This window comes from Nerophis lumbriciformis, linkage group LG27 (assembly GCF_033978685.3).
Source record: "Nerophis lumbriciformis linkage group LG27, RoL_Nlum_v2.1, whole genome shotgun sequence".
NCBI lineage: Eukaryota > Metazoa > Chordata > Actinopteri > Syngnathiformes > Syngnathidae > Nerophis > Nerophis lumbriciformis.
In genome coordinates, this window is record NC_084574.2 from 1,412,682 (window position 1) to 1,431,957 (window position 19,276).

At 37.8% G+C, this 19,276-nt stretch overlaps 1 protein-coding gene across 3 annotated transcripts in view; it reads left to right on the forward strand.

Moving 5' to 3' along the window:
• The window catches only part of LOC133570247 (caskin-1), a 141,775-nt gene that overhangs the window by 16,137 nt on the left and 106,362 nt on the right, over positions 1 to 19,276 (forward strand). For all 3 annotated transcript variants that reach the window (XM_072916339.1, XM_072916340.1, XM_072916341.1), the window contains exon 2: positions 15,142 to 15,193. In XM_072916339.1, coding sequence (XP_072772440.1) covers positions 15,142 to 15,193 — 52 coding nt within the window. The remainder of the gene's footprint in view (positions 1 to 15,141; positions 15,194 to 19,276) is intronic.

Below are 19,276 nucleotides of genomic sequence, written 5' to 3' on the forward strand. Positions count from 1 at the left end.
TGGCGGGCCAATTTAGAACAGAAATACCATGGTCCGTAAACCAGGCACGGGTAGATTTTGCGCTGTGTGCAGGCGCCAAGTCCTGTTGGAACTTGAAATCTCCATCTCCATAGAGCAGGTCAGCAGCAGGAAGCATGAAGTGCTCTAAAACTTGCTGGTAGACGGCTGCGTTGACCCTGGATCTCAGGAAACAGAGTGGACCGACACCAGCAGATGACATGGCACCCCAAACCATCACCCAACCATGCAAATTTTGCATTTCCTTTGGAAATCGAGGTCCCAGAGTCTGGAGGAAGACAGGAGAGGCACAGGATCCACGTTGCCTGAAGTCTAGTGTAAAGTTTCCACCATCAGTGATGGTTTGGGGTGCCATGTCATCTGCTGGTGTCGGTCCACTCTGTTTCCTGAGATCCAGGGTCAACGCAGCCGTCTACCAGCAAGTTTTAGAGCACTTCATGCTTCCTGCTGCTGACCTGCTCTATGGAGATGGAGATTTCAAGTTCCAACAGGACTTGGCGCCTGCACACAGCGCAAAATCTACCCGTGCCTGGTTTACGGACCATGGTATTTCTGTTCTAAATTGGCCCGCCAACTCCCCTGACCTTAGCCCCATAGAAAATCTGTGGGGTATTGTGAAAAGGAAGATGCAGAATGCCAGACCCAAAAACGCAGAAGAGTTGAAGGCCACTATCAGAGCAACCTGGGCTCTCATAACACCTGAGCAGTGCCAGAAACTCATGGACTCCATGCCACGCCGCATTAACGCAGTAATTGAGGCAAAAGGAGCTCCAACCAAGTATTGAGTATTGTACATGCTCATATTTTTCATTTTCATACTTTTCAGTTGGCCAACATTTCTAAAAATCCCTTTTTTGTATTAGCCTTAAGTAATATTCTAATTTTGTGACACACGGAATTTTGGATTTTCATTTGTTGCCACTTCAAATCATCAAAATTAAATGAAATAAACATTTGAATGCATCAGTCTGTGTGCAATGAATAAATATAATGTACAAGTTACACCTTTTGAATGCAATTACTGAAATAAATCAAGTTTTTCAAAATATTCTAATTTACTGGCTTTTACCTGTATACAGTCGTGGAATTAACACATTATTATGCCTAATTTGGACAACCAGGTATGGTGAAGATAAGGTCCTTTTTTTAAAAATGAATAAAATAAAATAAGATAAATAAATTAAAAACATTTTCTTGAATAAAAAAGAAAGTAAAACAGTTACATAGAAACTAGTAATGAATGAAAATGAGTACAATGAAGTGTTAAAGGTTAGTACTATTAGTGGAGCAGCAGTGTGTGCTTACGGACTGTATCCCTTGCAGACTGTATTGATATATATTGATATATAATGTAGGAACCACAATATTAATAACAGAAAGAAACAACCCTTTTGTGTGAATGAGTGTGAATGGGGGAGGGAGTTTTTTTGGGTTGGTGCACTAATTGTAAGTGTATCTTGTGTTTTTTATGTTGATTTAATAAAAAAATAGAAAATTAAAAACGATACCGATAATAAAAAAACGATGCCGATACATTTTAAAGCATTTATCGGTCGATATTATCGGCAGGACATCTCTAGTTGTACTGGTATACTGGTACTTAGAGATGTCTGATAATGGCTTTTTTGCCAATATTCCGATATTGTCCAACTCGTAATTACCGATACCGATATCAAGCGATACCGATATATACAGTGGTGGAATGAACACATTATTATGCCTAATTTTGTTGTGATGCCCCGCTGGATGCATTAAACAATGTAACAAGGTTTTCCAAAATAAATCAACTCAAGTTATGGAAAAAAATGCCAACATGACACTGCCATATTTATTATTGAAGTCACAAAGTGGAATATTTTTTTTGAACATGCCTCAAAACAGCAGCTTGGAATTTGGGGCATGCTCTCCCTGAGAGAAGAGTTAGTGCTGCAAGGGGTTCTGGGTATTTGTGCTGTTGTGTTACGGTGCGGATGTTCTCTTGAAATGTGTTTATCATTCTTGTTTGGTGTGGGTTCACAGTGTGGCGCATATTTGTAACAGTGTTAAACTTGTTTATACGGCCACCCTCAGTGTGACCTGTATGGCTGTTGACCAAGTGTGAATTGCATTCACTTGTGTGTGTGATAAGCTGTAGATATTATGTGATTGGACAGTGCCTTTAAGGTTTATTGGCGCTCTGTACTTCTCCCTACGTCCGTGTACACAGCGGCCTTTTAAAAAGTCTTACATTTTACTTTTTGAAACCGATGCCGATAATTTCCGATATTACATTTTAAAGCACTTATCGGCCGATAATATCGGCAGCTCGATATTATCGGACATCTCTACCGGTACTAGTATAGTATTGCAGTACTCACAAAACAAAAACGGTACTATACTCTGTCTGAAAAGTATTTTCACGTGGTGTCATTGCTGGTTTTACGAGCAGAGGAGCATGTTCGGCAGCGCGCGCACACAGAGTACTTACAAGCAGACACAGTGTTAAAAATAATAATAATAATTATTGGGGATCCAAAAGAGCCCCAATCATAAAAGTGATTAAAAAAATAGCTAAAAATAAAAAAAAGATAAAAATACATACATACATATTTTTTCTTCTACTTTCAACAATTAATTATTTAATCAACTTCAGAGCTATACGTTGATTAAAAGTTTTTATTATGTTGTGTTTTTTTTGTTTGTTTTTTTATGCTTTTTTTGTCTAAGAAAACTTTGTTTTTTCAAAAACAAATTATGCAATATTTTCCTCAAAAAATATTTCAAAGTGGAATATTTAATGTGTAGTAATTGGAACCTTAAATAGGTCAATCATTCATTCATTATTATTTTTCGAGCAATGCCAGTTAAAAAAAAAAAATCTAATTCGTGGGGATCGAAAAGGGCCCCAATCATAAAAGTAATTTAAAAAAAAGATAAGAATAAGTCATACATATTTTTTCTTCCACTTTCAACAATTTAAGATCCATCTGCTGATTATGCATTTTAATTATTTTGTTGTGGTTTTTTTGTTTGTTTTTCATGCCTTTTTTGTCAAAGAAAACTTTGTTTTTTAAATGGAAAACACTAATTATGCAATATTTTCCTCAAAACATATTTCAAAGGGGAATATTTGACGTGTAGTAATTGGAGCCTTCAATAGCTTCATTATTAATTTTGAGCAATGACAGTTTAAAAAAAAAAAAATCCAATTATTGGGGATCCAAAAAAGATAAAAATAAGTCATGCATATTTTTTCTTCCGCTTTCAACAATTAATTCTTTAATCAACTTCAAATCTATCTGTTGATTATACATTTTACTTATTTTTTTTTTTTTTTTTTTGTTTGTTTTTTTTTTGCCGTTTTTGTCAAAGAAAAGTTATTTTTTACCAATTATGCAATATTTTCCTCAAAACATTTCAAAGTGGAATATTTGATGTGAAGTAATTGGAGCCTTCAATAGCTTCATTATTATTTTTCGAGCAATGACAGTTAAAAAAAATATATATATATCAAATTATTGCGGATCTATAAGGGCCCTAATCATAAAAGTGATAAAAAAAATAGCTAAAAATAAAAAAAGATAAAAATACATACATACATATTTTTTCTTCTACTTTCAACAATTAATTATTTAATCAACTTCAGAGCTATACGTTGATTAAAAGTTTTTATTATGTTGTGTTTTTTTTGTTTGTTTTTTTATGCTTTCTTTGTCTAAGAAAACTTTGTTTTTCAAAAACAAATGATGCAATATTTTCCTCAAAAAATATATCAAAGTGGAATATTTAATGTGTAGTAATTGGAGCCTTAAATAGGTCAATCATTCATTCATTATTATTTTTCGAGCAATGCCAGTTACAAAAAAAAAATCTAATTCGTGGGGATCGAAAAGGGCCCCAATCATAAAAGTAATTTAAAAAAAAGATAAGAATAAGTCATACATATTTTTTCTTCCACTTTCAACAATTTAAGATCCATCTGCTGATTATGCATTTTAATTATTTTCTTGTGGTTTTTTTGTTTGTTTTTCATGCCTTTTTTGTCAAAGAAGACTTTGTTTTTTAAATGGAAAACACTAATTATGCAATATTTTCCTCAAAACATATTTCAAAGTGGAATATTTGACATGTAGTAATTGGAGCCTTCAATAGCTTCATTATTATTTTTTGAGCAATGACAGTTTAAAAAAAAAATCCAATTATTGGGGATCCAAAAAAGATAAAAAATAAGTCATGCATATTTTTTCTTCCACTTTCAACAATTAATTCTTTAATCAACTTCAAATATATCTGTTGATTATACATTTTAATTATTTTGTTGTGTTTTTTTGGTTTGGTTTTTTTGTCAAAGAAAAGTTAGTTTTTTAAATGGAAAACACCAATTATGCAATATTTTCCTCAAAACGTATTTCAAAGTGGAATATTTTGATGTGAAGTAATTGGAGCCTTTGATAGCTTCATTATTATTTTTCGAGCAATGACAGTTTAAAAAAAAAAAATCAAATTATTGGGGATCCAAAAAAGATAAAAATAAGTCATGCATATTTTTTCTTCCACTTTCAACAATTAATTCTTTAATCAACTTCAAATCTATCTGTTGATTATAAATTTTAATTATTTTGTTGTGTTTTTTTGGTTTGTTTTTTTTTGCCTTTTTTGTCAAAGAAAAGTTATTTTTTTACCAATTATGCAATATTTTCCTCAAAACATATTTCAAAGTGGAATATTTGATGTGAAGTAATTGGAGCCTTTAATAGCTTCATTATTATTTTTAGAGCAATGACAGTTTAAAAAAAAAAAAAAATCTAATTATTGCGGAGCCATAAGGGCCCTAATCATAAAAGTGATAAAAAATAGATAAAAATAAAAAAAAGATAAAAATAAGTCATACATATTTTGTCTTCCACTTCAATAGGTCAACAACATTGATTTTGATTCATTATTATTTTTGTTGCAAAGCCTGGCAGTTTTGTGTTATTATTAATTGTTATTGCAACTTTTTCTTGTTACATTCCACCTTTTTCCTCTTTTATTCCACTTTTCCATGTGTTTTTAAATAGTATTTTTATAATTAGCTGTGGGCCGCACTTTGGACATCCCTGATCCATACACAGTAAAAAAAAAAAAAAAAAGCCACTTTTGTGCAAAATACTTCCACTATGGCAAAACAAAGGTTTTTTTTTTAGATATAATGAGAACCTGGGGGACAAACCCATCCACTTCTCATCTCTTAGGGTTTATTTTTTGGGAGGGGGGTGGGGGGGGCTGGTCCCTAAAAGTTGCCTGCCAACAGTCCATCTCTGCTGAGACCAAATTAAAACGAGAATAAATTGATTCGGCGCTGATTACCTTCTCACACATTTTGCCGGGAAAGAAGAATTCACACTCGGCCGTCGCCTCGCCGTCCATAGCCGAGGGACCGACCGTATGCGGGATGCATAGGCAATGGCGCGGTTGCCATGGCGACCGAGTCTCGGTTGCAGGCGTCACAGCTAAAATTACCATAAAAAATTGTGAACTCCAGTCGACCCTCGAGAAGACTGACGATCGCCAGGCAAAAGATGAATTGTTGTGCAGGTATATGAAAAGTTAATAATGGTGCTGGTGACCGAGTGAGGAATAGATCATCGTGTGTGTGTGTGTGTGTGCGTGTGTGTGTGTGTGTGTGTGTGTGTGTGTGTGTGTGTGTGTGTGTGTGTGTGTGTGTTTGTGTTTGTGGGGGGCTCTTTTTCCTTGATTTGAATCCAAGTGCAATGGAAGGTGGTGGTGGTGGGGGTTGGGGGGGCGGGGGGGGAACGTGCACTCTTTAGCAAATGAGAGGGTAAATGAGAGTGTGAGAGCGGGATGAAGGGATGAAGTGCAGAGAGGGAGAAGCTTTTTCCAGAGATTACCCAACAGTCACAGATTACGGCCTGCTGGATTATGTGGGTTTGACAAAAAAAAAAAAAAAAAAAAGTAGAGGCTGAGAATCAAACTAGCAGAGTGTGTGTGTGTGTGTGTGTGTGTGTGTGTGTGTGAGTGTCGCATGAGCATGCTCCTTCTTGCAGTTTGGTGTCTTTATCCTTCTTATGCACTTTCAAAGACCAAAAGGTTAACACACACACACACACATACACATACACACACACACACACACACACACATGCGTCACCGTGATCAAACGCAAAGAAACCCAAACATTGGAGCGATAAGAGGTCACACACACACACACACACACACACACACTCACACTGCCATTTTCCCACAGATAATCCCACATCTGCCACACTCGCCACGCCCCCTACATTCTCCTCCTCCCCCCCCCACGTCCACCCCCAACTTTCACTTTAGGACACGGCAGGAAACATTTTGTTAATTAAAGGGGTCGTATTATGATTTTTTTATACATTCAAAACACCTCCTCCTGGTAAGAATGCAGCTGGGATAGGCTCCAGCACCCCTCGCCACCCCGAAAGGGACAAGCGGTAGAAAATAGATGGATGGGTTCCCAATTATTTTTTTTTAACAGGCATGACGGCGCGTCGTCACGTGGTGACATTGCTTGTTTTACGAGCAGAGGAGCATGTTGGGCAGCGCACACACACAGAGTACTTGCAAGCAGACACAGTGTGTAGACAGAAAAGGGAGAATGGACGCATTTTGGTGTAAAAAGTAAAGATAAAGGTGACGTTATAACACTGAAACACCCTCAGGAAGAGCTGCTTTAAGACATGGCTAGGTAGTTAGCGGCTAACATCCATCCACAGTGTTTTAGCTACTTCTAAATCACTAATCCTGGCCTCCATGACGACAAATAAAGTACGTTTCTTACAAGTACCATTATCACTGGAGGAGGAGGAATAGCTAAACATGCTTCACTACACACCGTAGGAGGATACAATAGCTCACCGCCGTCACAATGTAAACAAATGCCATGGGTGGATCTACACCTGACATCCACTGTAATGATACCAAGTACAATAGCGAAACTCATCGATACTACTATGATTACATCAATATTTTTTATCGTCACAAAATATTTTTTTCTTTATTTTTTATTTTTTACTATGTTTATAAAGTCAGTAAATACGTCCCTGGACACATGAGGACTTTTAATATGAGCAATGTATGATCCTGTAACTACTTGGTATCACATCCATACCTAAATGTGTGGTATCATCCAAAACTAATGTCAAGTATGAAAGAAGAGAAGAATAAGTGATTATTACATTTTAACAGAAGTGTAGATAGAACATGTTGAAAGAGAAAATAAGCAGATATTAACAGTAAATGAACAAGTAGATTAATAATCCATTTTTTACAGTTCGTCCCTCATAATGTGTAGAAAATAATGGGTGTATAAATGACACAATATGTTACTGCATACGTCAGCAGACTAATTAGGAGTCTTTGTTTGTTTACTTACTACTAAAAGACAAGTTGTCTAGTATGTCCACTATTTTATTTAAGGACTAAATGACAATAATAAACATATGTTTCATGTACACTAAGATTTTTTTGTTAAAATAAAGCCAATAATGACATTGTTTGACGGCCCCTTTATTTAGAAAAGTATCAAAATGCATTTTGGTACTGCTACCAAAATATTGCTATCGAGTCAACCCTAGTATATATATATATATATATATATATATATATATATATATATATATATATATATATATATATATATATATGTATATGTATATGTATATGTATATATTAGAGATGCGCGGATAGGCAATTATTTCATCCGCAACCGCATCAGAAAGTCGTCAACCATCTGCCATCCACCCGACCTAACATTTAATCAGAACCGCACCCGCCCGTTGTTATATATCTAATATAGACGATGCAAGGCATTAGTGAGGTTATAAAGCTTTTGCCTGTTAAAGAAAGGAGACTGATCCAATGCAGCACAGACATTCGCGTGCCACGCTGTCACGGCCCAGACGCACACCAGTGCGCAATCATATGGGAGCCGCGCTGAGCGCACCTCCAAGCGCGTCTCGCTGCCGGCGACGGCCGGGTATGGGCCCGACGCTCCAGCGCCATCCATTTTCAGGGCTAGTTGATTCGGCAGGTGGGTTGTTACACACTCCTTAGCGGGTTCCGACTTCCATGGCCACCGTCCTGCTGTCTATATCAACCAGGGTGAGCCCCACCCCTTTCGTGAGCGCACTGCGCGCGGAGTGACCCCTGTTACGCGCCCCCGGCAACAGGGGTGGCGGGCAGGTAAGCTGCTTACCTGCTGCGCGTGACGCCGGCCGCGGCGAAGGCGGACGAGGCGGGGTGTCGGTGCGGTGGGCGCGGTGGTGACCCTGGACGTGCGTCGGGCCCTTCTCGCGGATCGCCTCAGCTACGGCTGCCGGTGGGGCCCTCTCGGGGGAAGGGGCCTCGGTCCCGGACCCCGGCGAGGCGTCCCTTCTCCGCTCCGTAAAAGTGTCCATCTCTTTTTTTTTTTTTTTCTTCTGTTATGGCATATGCTGCAGGTGCCTGCTCGTTTTTCGTATGTGGGTAACAACATTTAACTATGTATATATATTTACCAATTGGTTTAACTGCCACCCGCCTGAATCTATTTAAAATCTAATTTTTTTTTATTTCAACCGCCCGACCCGACCCGCGGATAAAATCTAATTTTTTTTTATTTCAACCGCCCGATCCGCGGATAATCCGCGGACTCCGCAGTTGTGTCCGCAAACCGCGCATCTCTAGTATATATATATATATATATATATATATATTTATATATATATATATATATATGTGTAGCCAAGCTAAATTTTATTTTATTTTATTTCAATTTTGGTCATTTATTCACATCATTTTTTGTTGTGAACGCCCCCAAAAGTGTTTCTCATTGTAAATTGGTTCCACTCTATTATTTTCCCTTACATACCTTTTTGTTTCCCTGGGGGGTGATTTGGCGTCGCACCTGTGTGTGTGTGTGTGTGTGTGTGTGTGTGTGTGTGTGTGTGTGTGTGTGTGTGTGTGTGTGTGTGAGCAGCTTCAGTGAGCACTGAGGCTCCGAGCTGGTAGGTCACGTTTGTGTGTCTCTCCTTTTATTTGTTTTATAAACTTTTTGGTTGTTGCTCTTAAAGTATTCTATAAGAATGCACACTGTCTTGTCACATGCTGTTAAGCATGCGGGTTGAATTCCCGAACTTTCTATTTGTTAAATTGTTGTAAAAAAAACGGACTTTTATATGCTAAATGATGTGTGGATTAGCTTAATGCTAGCGGCAGTTATAACGGGGTTTCCTGGTCTCGTGAGTTTGCGCACGGGTCAAAAACTCCATCTTGTGTCATGTGGCACTAATATGAGTGTGTATTATTTCTTTCTTTATTCTGTAGTGGAGAGACATCCTGTTTACTGTGGACTGTGTGTGACACCCTGTTCTTATTGTTTCTCCATACTTGCCAACCTTGAGACCTCCAAATTCGGGAGATTTAGGGGTCGGGGTGAGGTGGGCACGGGGCGGGGTTAAGGGGGAGGACTATATTCAGAGCTAGAATTCACTTAAATTCAAGTATTTCTTATATATATATATATATATATATATATATATATATATATATATATATATATATATATATATATATATATATATATATATAAATAAATACCTGACTTTCAGTGAATTCTAGCTATATATACATATGTATTTTATTATATATTTACACATATAAATAAAATAAATACTTGAATTTCAGTGTTCATTTATTTACACATATATACACACATAACACTCCTCTCTACTCATTGTTGTATTGGAAAGTGCAATGCTTTGCAGCCAGTAGCACAGCCTTTGAAGGATCTTAGGTATGTGCAGTGTAATATTCTGGGTTGGAGTCAATAACCAGGCGAGGTGACGAAGTTACGTCTCTTTACTTCATACTTCAGAACCCGACTCCCACACTTGCCGTCAGGGTGCGCAATACAACGTTAACCGTTGGCCAACCAAAAAGTAACCACAGAACGATTAATTTGATAATCGATTAATCCATACTTGCCAACCTTGAGACCTCCGATTTCGGGAGGTGGGGGGGGCGTGGTTAAGAGGGGAGGAGTATATTTACAGCTAGAATTTTCATATATATATATATATATATATATAATAGAATATATATATAATAGAATATATATATATATATATATAGAATTCACTGAAAGTCAAGTATTTCTTATATATATATATATATATATATATATATATATATATATATATATATATATATATATATATATAAGAAATACTTGACTTTAAGTGAATTCTATATATATATATATATATATATATATATATATATTCTATTATATATATATTCTATTTTATATATATATATATATATATATATATATATTCTATTATTTTTATATATATATATATATATATATATATATATATATATATATATATATATATATATATAAATAAAAATAAGAGAAATACTTGAATTTCAGTGTTCATTTATTTACACATATACACACACATAACACTCATCTACTCAATGTTGAGTTAAGGGTTGAATTGTCCATCCTTGTTCTATTCTCTGTCACTATTTTTCTAACCATGCTGAACACCCTCTCTGATGATGCATTCTGCTTCGTCTCCTTGTTGTGTGCACAGTTGTGCACTGCACTCTCTAAAAGCCCTAGATGTTATTGTCACATATGCATGTACAGTAGATGGCAGTATTGTCCTGTTTAAGAGTGTCACAACATTGCTGTTTACGGCAGACAAACTGCTTTACGGTAGACGAAAACGTGACTGCTGTTGTTGTGTGTTGTTACCGCGCTGTGAGGACGTTAATGAAACTGCCTAACAATAAACCCACATAAGAAACCAAGAACTCGCCCTCCATCATTCTACAGTTACAACGTCATTGGGCAGGCACGCGGTTTATATTGTGGGAAAGCGGACGTGAAAACAGGCTGTCGACACGTCACTCAGGTCCTCCTGAATTTCGGGAGTTTTTCGGGAGAAAATTTGTCCCGGGAGGTTTTCGGGAGAGGCGCCGAATTTCGGGAGTCTCCCGGAAAATCCGGGAGGGTTGGCAAGTATGGATTAATCTGTCGATTATTACTTCGATTAATCGATTAATAATCGGATAAAAGAGACAAACTACATTTCTATCCTTTCCAGTATTTTATTGGGGAAAAAACAGCATACTGGCACCATACTTATTTTGATTATTGTTTCTCAGCTGTTTGTACATGTTGCAGTTTATAAATAAAGGTTTATTTTAAAAAAAAATCTCTCAGCGCATGTGCATAGCATAGATCCAACGAATCGATGACTAAATTAATCGCCAACTATTTTTATAATCGATTTTAATCGATTAGTTGTTGCAGCCCTAGTTCTGTGGTTACTTTTTGTCAGGCTTGGACGGAGGAAGGGACTCAGATGCAGAGAGGTGATTCCAAATAAAGCTTTTATTTTGAAATACTCTTTAAGCCTCCAGAGCCGAGTAAATTCAAATACTATGAAATACAAAATACTATCGACAAAATGTTCCAAAAGGGAAAAACCGAAAATCACTCCAAAAAGGAGGAATACAAAAATAAGGACGATATAATTAGCACCGTATCTGTTATCAAAAAACTTTAACAAAGAACGCTCCAAACAGGAGGAAGAAAATAAAGACTATAAAACTTAACTACTCTAATCAATGTAAACAAAAAAATCACTCAACAAACTTTGAGGAAAAAATCTTTAAGGAAAAATTATAACTCACCACTGCGGTAGAAAAAGGTAGGATAACAAAAGTCGCTCTGAGGGAGGAAAAAGTTAAATCAAAATTACAGCGTGGGATATTCTGGAAGCAAGGACGTAGACGTGGGACAAGGCAAGGCATGAACATGAACATGGAACGCAAGACAGGCACGAAAGCTCGAGACAATCTGGCACAGAACAAGGGGAGGCTTGGGCTTATAAAGAACATGAGGGTAATGGGAAACAGGTGGAAACAATCAAGGGTCAGGAATGACGTCAGACAGGTGACACAAGAGGAAGGACCCGTGATCTGAAACAAGAGGAGTTGCTTTTCAAAATAAAACATGTAAATCACAAGACAGAAAAAACCAAGACAAGACTTCCCTCACCGCGGTGTGACACTTTTTAAACCGTTGGCCAACCAAAGGTAACCACAGAACACTATAGTGTTTTGTGGTTACTTTTGAAACCGTTGTATTGCGCACCCTGAAGGCAAGTGTGGGAGTCGGTTCTGAAGTATGAAGTAAAGAGCGGACGTGACGAGAGGCTGTCCTCACTCAGGTCCGCACGGCCCTGGAGGGGGCTGGAAATCGGGAGAAATTCGGGAGAATGGTTGTCCCGGGAGATTTTCGGGAGAGGCACTGAAATTAGTATTTTCTCACTAATAACAAGTGCACTTTTCTTGGTAGAAAAAACAAATATGAGAGCTTTTTTCTCAATATTTTTGAAAAATATTCTTAAATTAAGTAAATGCTACACTCTTAGAAATAAGGGTTCTAAAAGGGTTCTTCTACAAGGGCTGAGGTTCTAACTGGAACCATTTGCTTCTGAAAAACCCTTTCCCGAAGAAAGGGTTTTTCAAGGGTTCTTGGTAACGCTAATGGTTCCAGTAAGAACCATTTTGATCCAGAGAACCCTTTAAGACCCCTTTTCTGAATAATTGGTTTTAAAAGGGTTCTCACTAACACTAAGGGTTCCAGTAAGAACTATTTTGATCCAGAGAACCGTTTTTGGAAGAAAGAGTTCTTCAGGGATTGTTGAAAGCATGGGTAAGATCCTGTGTCACCAGGGACATACTTCCTGATAACATTTGCCAATAATGGTGCCTATCTTTAAATAAATGTTTTTCTCATTAAAATGTTTTGAATGTTTGTTCAATGTCAACATGATAAATGACCACAATATAATATGAACTAAACTGATCTGTAGAATACAATATGGTTCTTTATAGAACCCTCAGAAGACAAGACGGTTATCGGAGAAAACCTTTGAAAAGGGATATTTTTAGAACCCCCTGTGTCAGATCTAGATGAAACCCTTGAAACATGAAAGAGTTCTTTGTGGAACTCCGTGTGAGTTCTAGATGAAACCCTTGAAACATGAAAGGGTTCTTAGTGGAACCCCCTGTGTCAGATCTAGATGAAACCCTTGAAACATGAAAGAGTTCTTTGTGGAACTCCCTGTGTGAGTTCTAGATGAAACCCTTGAAACATGAAAGGGTTCTTAGTGGAACTCCCTGCATGGGTTCTAGATGAAACCCTTGACAAACGAAAGGGTTCTTAGTGGAACTCCCTGTGTGGGTTCTAGATGAAACCCTTGAAATACGAAAGGGTTCTTTGTGGAACTCCCTGCGTGGGTTCTAGATGAAAGTCTTGAAATACAAAAGGGTTCTTAGTGGAACTCCCTGTGTGGGTTCTAGATGAAACCCTTGAAATACGAAAGGGTTCTTAGTGGAACTCCCTGCGTGGGTTCTTTGTAGAACCTCTCATGGGGGGTTCTGGGTGGAACCTTACACACACAGTTCTAGGTAGAACCCTCCAAAAGGGTTCCAGGTGGAACCTTTATAAAAAGGTTCTACCTGGAGCCAAAAAGGGTTCTCCTATGAGGACGAGCCGAAGAACCATATATGGTTCTACTTAGCACTTTTATTTCTAAGAGTGTAGTGCCATTATCTTGACATAATGATATGAGCTCGGCATTACATTTCTTGCATTTTCCCATCAATGACATGACATCATCGCGCCAAGTGCGTGCTCTTTCAGTCAATTAGTGCGCAAGGAATATATATATATATATATATACATATATATATATATATATATATATATATATATATATATATTTACAGCCCAGCCCCCGACCACATTTTTTTAATTGTAATTTTGAAGAATTTATCTGAATGTGCATGAACTGTTTCTGTTCAAAATGGTTTGAAATGTCACATGTTAAATGTTTAAATATTAACTGTCATTTTGCTGTACTGTGCCAACTGTACTACTATATGAGTACGTGTTTTCTATCGTTTCATTGAAAATAAAACAGCAAAGTCCATTCAGCATGTCATCTGTTTTAATTATGAGACACAATTGTGTCAAAGTCATGATTTTTTTATTTCATGCTTGAAATAAGAAATGTTTTACTTTGAAAAAGCAGTTTTATACTTGTGAGTGTTGATGACACAGCTTTGCATCAGTTGATATTCTAGTTTCAAGCATGTTTTACTCAATATAGGTCATACAATCTCAGTAGCAAGCTGTCATATCTCACTGAGATCATTTAATAATAATAATAATAATAATAATAATAATGGAATTTATTTGTAAAAAAAAAAACACTTTACATTGAGTAAACAACCTCAAAGTGCTACAGTGTATTAAAAAAATAAAGAATAAAAAAATTAAAAATAAAATAAAATAAATAAAAATAAAAAGATAATAAAAATAAATAAATAATAATAATGTAAATAAAAACTAGAACAGCCAAATAGCTAAAACTAGTATGCATGTATCTAAAAAAAAAAGGCTTTTTAAAAAAAGAAGGGTTTTTAATCCAATCCAATCCACTTTACAATATTAAACACAATTAAAAACAATATAAAATAAATATGACTAAAAACGATTTTAAAGGGTAAAACCAATTAAAACAGTAAATAGAAATCAACATTTTAAAAACACAGAGGACAACAGAGGACCACACAACTCACGTAGTGTTAAAAGCCAGAGAATAAAAGTGGGTCTGAAGACGAGACTTAAAACACTCCACTGTGGGAGCAGTTGGAACATGGAGGGGCAGAGTGTTGGAGTCTCCCGGAAAATTGGGGAGGGTTGGCAAGTATGTCCACGACTCAACTCCTGTGTGTGCCTCACTACAAAAGACACAACGCAGAACAGTGACTGTTACATATACAGTATATATATATAATGTATGTGTGTATATATATATTTATTTATTTATATGCGTCCCTCGCTATTTGCTCAACCTCCAGTCTGGCGGCAGCATTTATAGTTGTGAAGGGCGTGAAAGTGCTGCAGTGAGCTGTAAAGCCGCAGGGAGTAGTGGAATATGTTAAGTAGAGAATACATTATAATCCTTGCCTTTTTTTTCCCCTCCCCACAACAGGTTTAAAATAGGACCGCTTCTATAATGTCTCCCTTCTGTCTTGCAGAGATCCTCGGAGCAACCAAGCGAGTGAACGTCAACATCCAGGATGCAGACGGGTGAGGAGCGAGCGTCTTTGTTGTCATGTTTGCTTTGGCCCTCAATTCCCTAAATTCACAACATTATTACATATTGCAAAACGTTCAAGGTTTTGTTTTTTTTACACATCCTCTTTTAGTCAATAAGGTTTTTTTTTCATTGTCATATTGGACCGAGCTTCCTAACCAGGTCAGGACCACTAGGGAACGCCAAAATAAATCTGATGGACAGAGTTGTGTATGGGGATACTGACGATATGGCCAAAAATCTCTATCGCAATATATGCCTCCTGCAATAACGATTTATATCCATCCATCCGTTTTCGGGGTGGCGGGGGGTGCTGGAGCCTATCTCATCACAATGTATAAACGATTCTTTCAAAAAGGGTTTACAAAGGCTCCTTAGTTGGCAGGTGATGTATGTGGCAACATTACATCATTTGTATGATGTCATCACAACTATTATCAATCAATCAATGTTTATTTATATAGCCCTAAATCACAAGTGTCTCAAAGGGCTGCACAAGCCACAACGACATCCTCGGTACAGAGCCCACATAAGGGCAAGGAAAAACTCACCCCAGTGGGACGTCGATGTGAATGACTATGAGAAACCTTGGAGAGGACCGCATATGTGGGTAACCCCCCCCCTCTAGGGGAGACCGAAAGCAATGGATGTCGAGTGGGTCTGACATAATATTGTGAGAGTCCAGTCCATAGTGGATCCAGCATAACAGTAAGAGTCCAGTCCACAGTGGGGTCAGCAGGACACCATCCCGAGCGGAGACGGGTCAGCAGCGCAGAGATGTTCCCAACCGATATACAGGCAAGCGGTCAACCCCGGGTCCCGACCCCGGACAGCCAGCACCCCATCCATGGCCACCGGACCTGTGTGTCTCCCCTTCCACAAGGGGTAGGGGGGAGCAGAGGAGAAAAGAAAAGAAACGGCAGATCAACTGGTCTAACAGGGGGGCTATTTAAAGGCTAGAGTATACAAATGAGTTTTGAGATGGGACTTAAATGCTTCTACTGAGGTAGCATCTCTAACTGTTACCGGGAGGGCATTCCATAGTACTGGAGCCCCAATAGAAAATGCTCTATAGCCCGCAGACTTTTTTTGGGCTCTGGGAATCACTAATAAGCCGGAGTTCTTTGAAGGCAGATTTCTTGCCGGGACATATGGTACAATGCAATCGACAAGATAGGACGGAGCTAGACCGTGTAGTATTTTATACGTAAGTAGTAAAACCTTAAAGTCACATCTTAAGTGCACAGGAAGCCAGTGCAGGTGAGCCAGTATAGGTATATATATATGTATATATGTATATAAAGGTGTATATACAGTATAGGCGTAATATGATCAAACTTTCTTGTTCTTGTCAAAAGTCTAGCAGCCGCATTTTGTACCAACTGTAATCTTTTAATGCTAGACATAGGGAGACCCCAAAATAATACGTTACAGTAGTCGAGACGAGACGTAACGAACGCATGAATAATGATCTCAGCGTCGCTAGTGGACAAAATGGAACGAATTTTAGCGATATTACGGAGATGAAAGAAGGCCGTTTTAGTAACACTCTTAATGTGTGACTCAAAGGAGAGAGTTGGGTGGAAGATAATACCCAGATTCTTTACTGATTCGCCTTGTGTAATTGTTTGGTTGTCAAATGTTAAGGTGGTATTATTAAATAAATGTCGGTGTTTAGCAGGACCGATAATCAGCATTTCCGTTTTCTTAGTGTTGAGTTGCAAGAAGTTAGCGGACATCCAATGTTTAATTTCATTAAGACACGCCTCCAGCTCACTACAATCCGGCGTGTTGGTCAGCTTTAGGGGCATGTAGAGTTGGGTGTCATCAGCATAACAATGAAAGCTAACACCGTATTTGCGTATGATGTCGCCTAGCGGCAGCATGTAAATACTAAAGAGTGCAGGGCCAAGAACCGAACCCTGAGGAACTCCGCACGTTACCTTAACATAGTCCGAGGTCACATTATTATGGGAGACGCATTGCATCCTGTCAGTAAGATAAGAGTTAAACCACGACAAGGCTAAGTCTGACATACCAATACGTGTTTTGATACGCTCTAATAAAATATTATGATCGACGGTATGGAAAGCAGCGCTAAGATCAAGAAGCAGCAACATAGATGATGCATCAGAATCCATGGTTAGCAGTAGATCATTAGTCATTTTTGCGAGGGCTGTCTCCGTAGAGTGATTTGCCCTGAAACCGGATTGAAAAGGTTCACAGAGATTGTTAGACACTAAGTGTTCATTTAGCTGCTGTGCGACAATTTTTTCGAGGATTTTCGAGATAAAGGGAAGGTGGGACACCGGCCGGTAGTTTACCATGAGGTCAGGATCAAGGTTAGGTCTTTTGAGCAGAGGATGAATAACCGCTTTTTTGAATGCTAGTGGAACAGTGCCAGAGGAAAGTGATAAGTTTATAATATTTAGCACTGATGGACCTAATAATACAAAAAGCTTCTTGATAAGTTTATTTACTGTTGATATCCGCTTACTTTTTGTTGTAACACGCTTCCAGCTACACTTTTGTTCAAATGTAAAAGACACGTGTCCTTCTGTTGTTGGATACTTGACATTCGTTATGGGCAATACCACAAATGTAGGTATCAACCGGATACCAAGTAGTCACATGGGACAGATACTGAATTTTCAATCACAGTTATGATCAGATGACTGTAACAATATCTACTCAATATTTAGAATATTTCTACAATTGTCTCTAATTAAAAAAAAAAAAATTCTTAAAGGGGAACATTATCACAATTTCAGAAGGGTTAAAACCATTAAAAATCAGTTCCAAGTGGCTTATTTTATTTTTCGAAGTTTTTTTCAAAATGTTACCCATCATGCAATATCCCTAAAAAAAAGCTTCAAAGTGCCTGATTTTAACCATCGTTATAAACACCCGCCCATTTTCCTGTGACGTCACATAGTGATGCCAACACAAACAAACATGGCGCATAGAACAGCAAGCTATAGCGACATTAGCTCAGATTCAGACTCGGATTTCAGCGGCTTAAGCGATTCAACAGATTACGACTGTATTGAAACGGATGGTTGTAGTGTGGAGGCAGGTAGCGAAAACCAAATTGAAAAAGAAATTGAAGCTATTGAGCCATATCGGTTTGAACCGTATGCAAGCGAAACCGACGAAAACGACACGGGAGAAAGCGAGGACGAATTCGGCGATCGCCTTCTAACCAACGATTGGTATGTGTTTGTTTGGCATTAAAGGAAACTAACAACTATGAACTAGGTTTACAGCATATGAAATACATTTGGCAACAACATGCACTTTGAGAGTGCAGACAGCCCAGTTTTCATCAATTAATATATTCTGTAGACATACCCTCATCCGCTCTCTTTTCCTGAAAGCTGATCTGTCCAGTCCAGTTGGAAATGCATCTGCTTTGAGTGTGCTTTAAGCGCTAAGAACATATATTTTTCCACGATTTCAGCACTCAGGTTAACCATACCTAAATAGACACAAAATACTGCATTACACAAGACTACCCGAATGTACTCGAATGATTGAAAAAAATTAATGTTTTTAAGCTAAATTATTGGTAAACACAGTCTATGTATAATAATTTACGTAAAACTGCGAGTAATAAATACAGTTTTCATCAATTAATATATTCTGTAGACATACCCTCATCCGCTCTCTTTTCCTGATTGCTGATCTGTCCAGTTTTGGAATTGATGTCAGCATCTGCTTTGAGTGTCGCAGGATATCCACACATTCTTGCCATCTCTGTCGTAGCATAGCTTTCGTCGGTAAAGTGTGCGGAACAAACGACTGACCATTTCGTCGGCTTTCCCCACAGCCTCGTATTTTGAACAAATTTCGTCCAATTTCTTGCCACTTTCGCATCTTTGGGCCACTGGTGCAACTTGAATCCGTCCCTGTTCGTGTTGTTACACCATACCTGCCAACTACTCCGGTTTTCCCGTAATTAGTACGGGTTTTCATCAACCTATTCCGGGTTACGGTTGCAGTGATAAAAAATACGGTTTTTCATTAATTAATAAGTTTTATTCACGAAATCGCGTAACAACAATGACAATCGACAC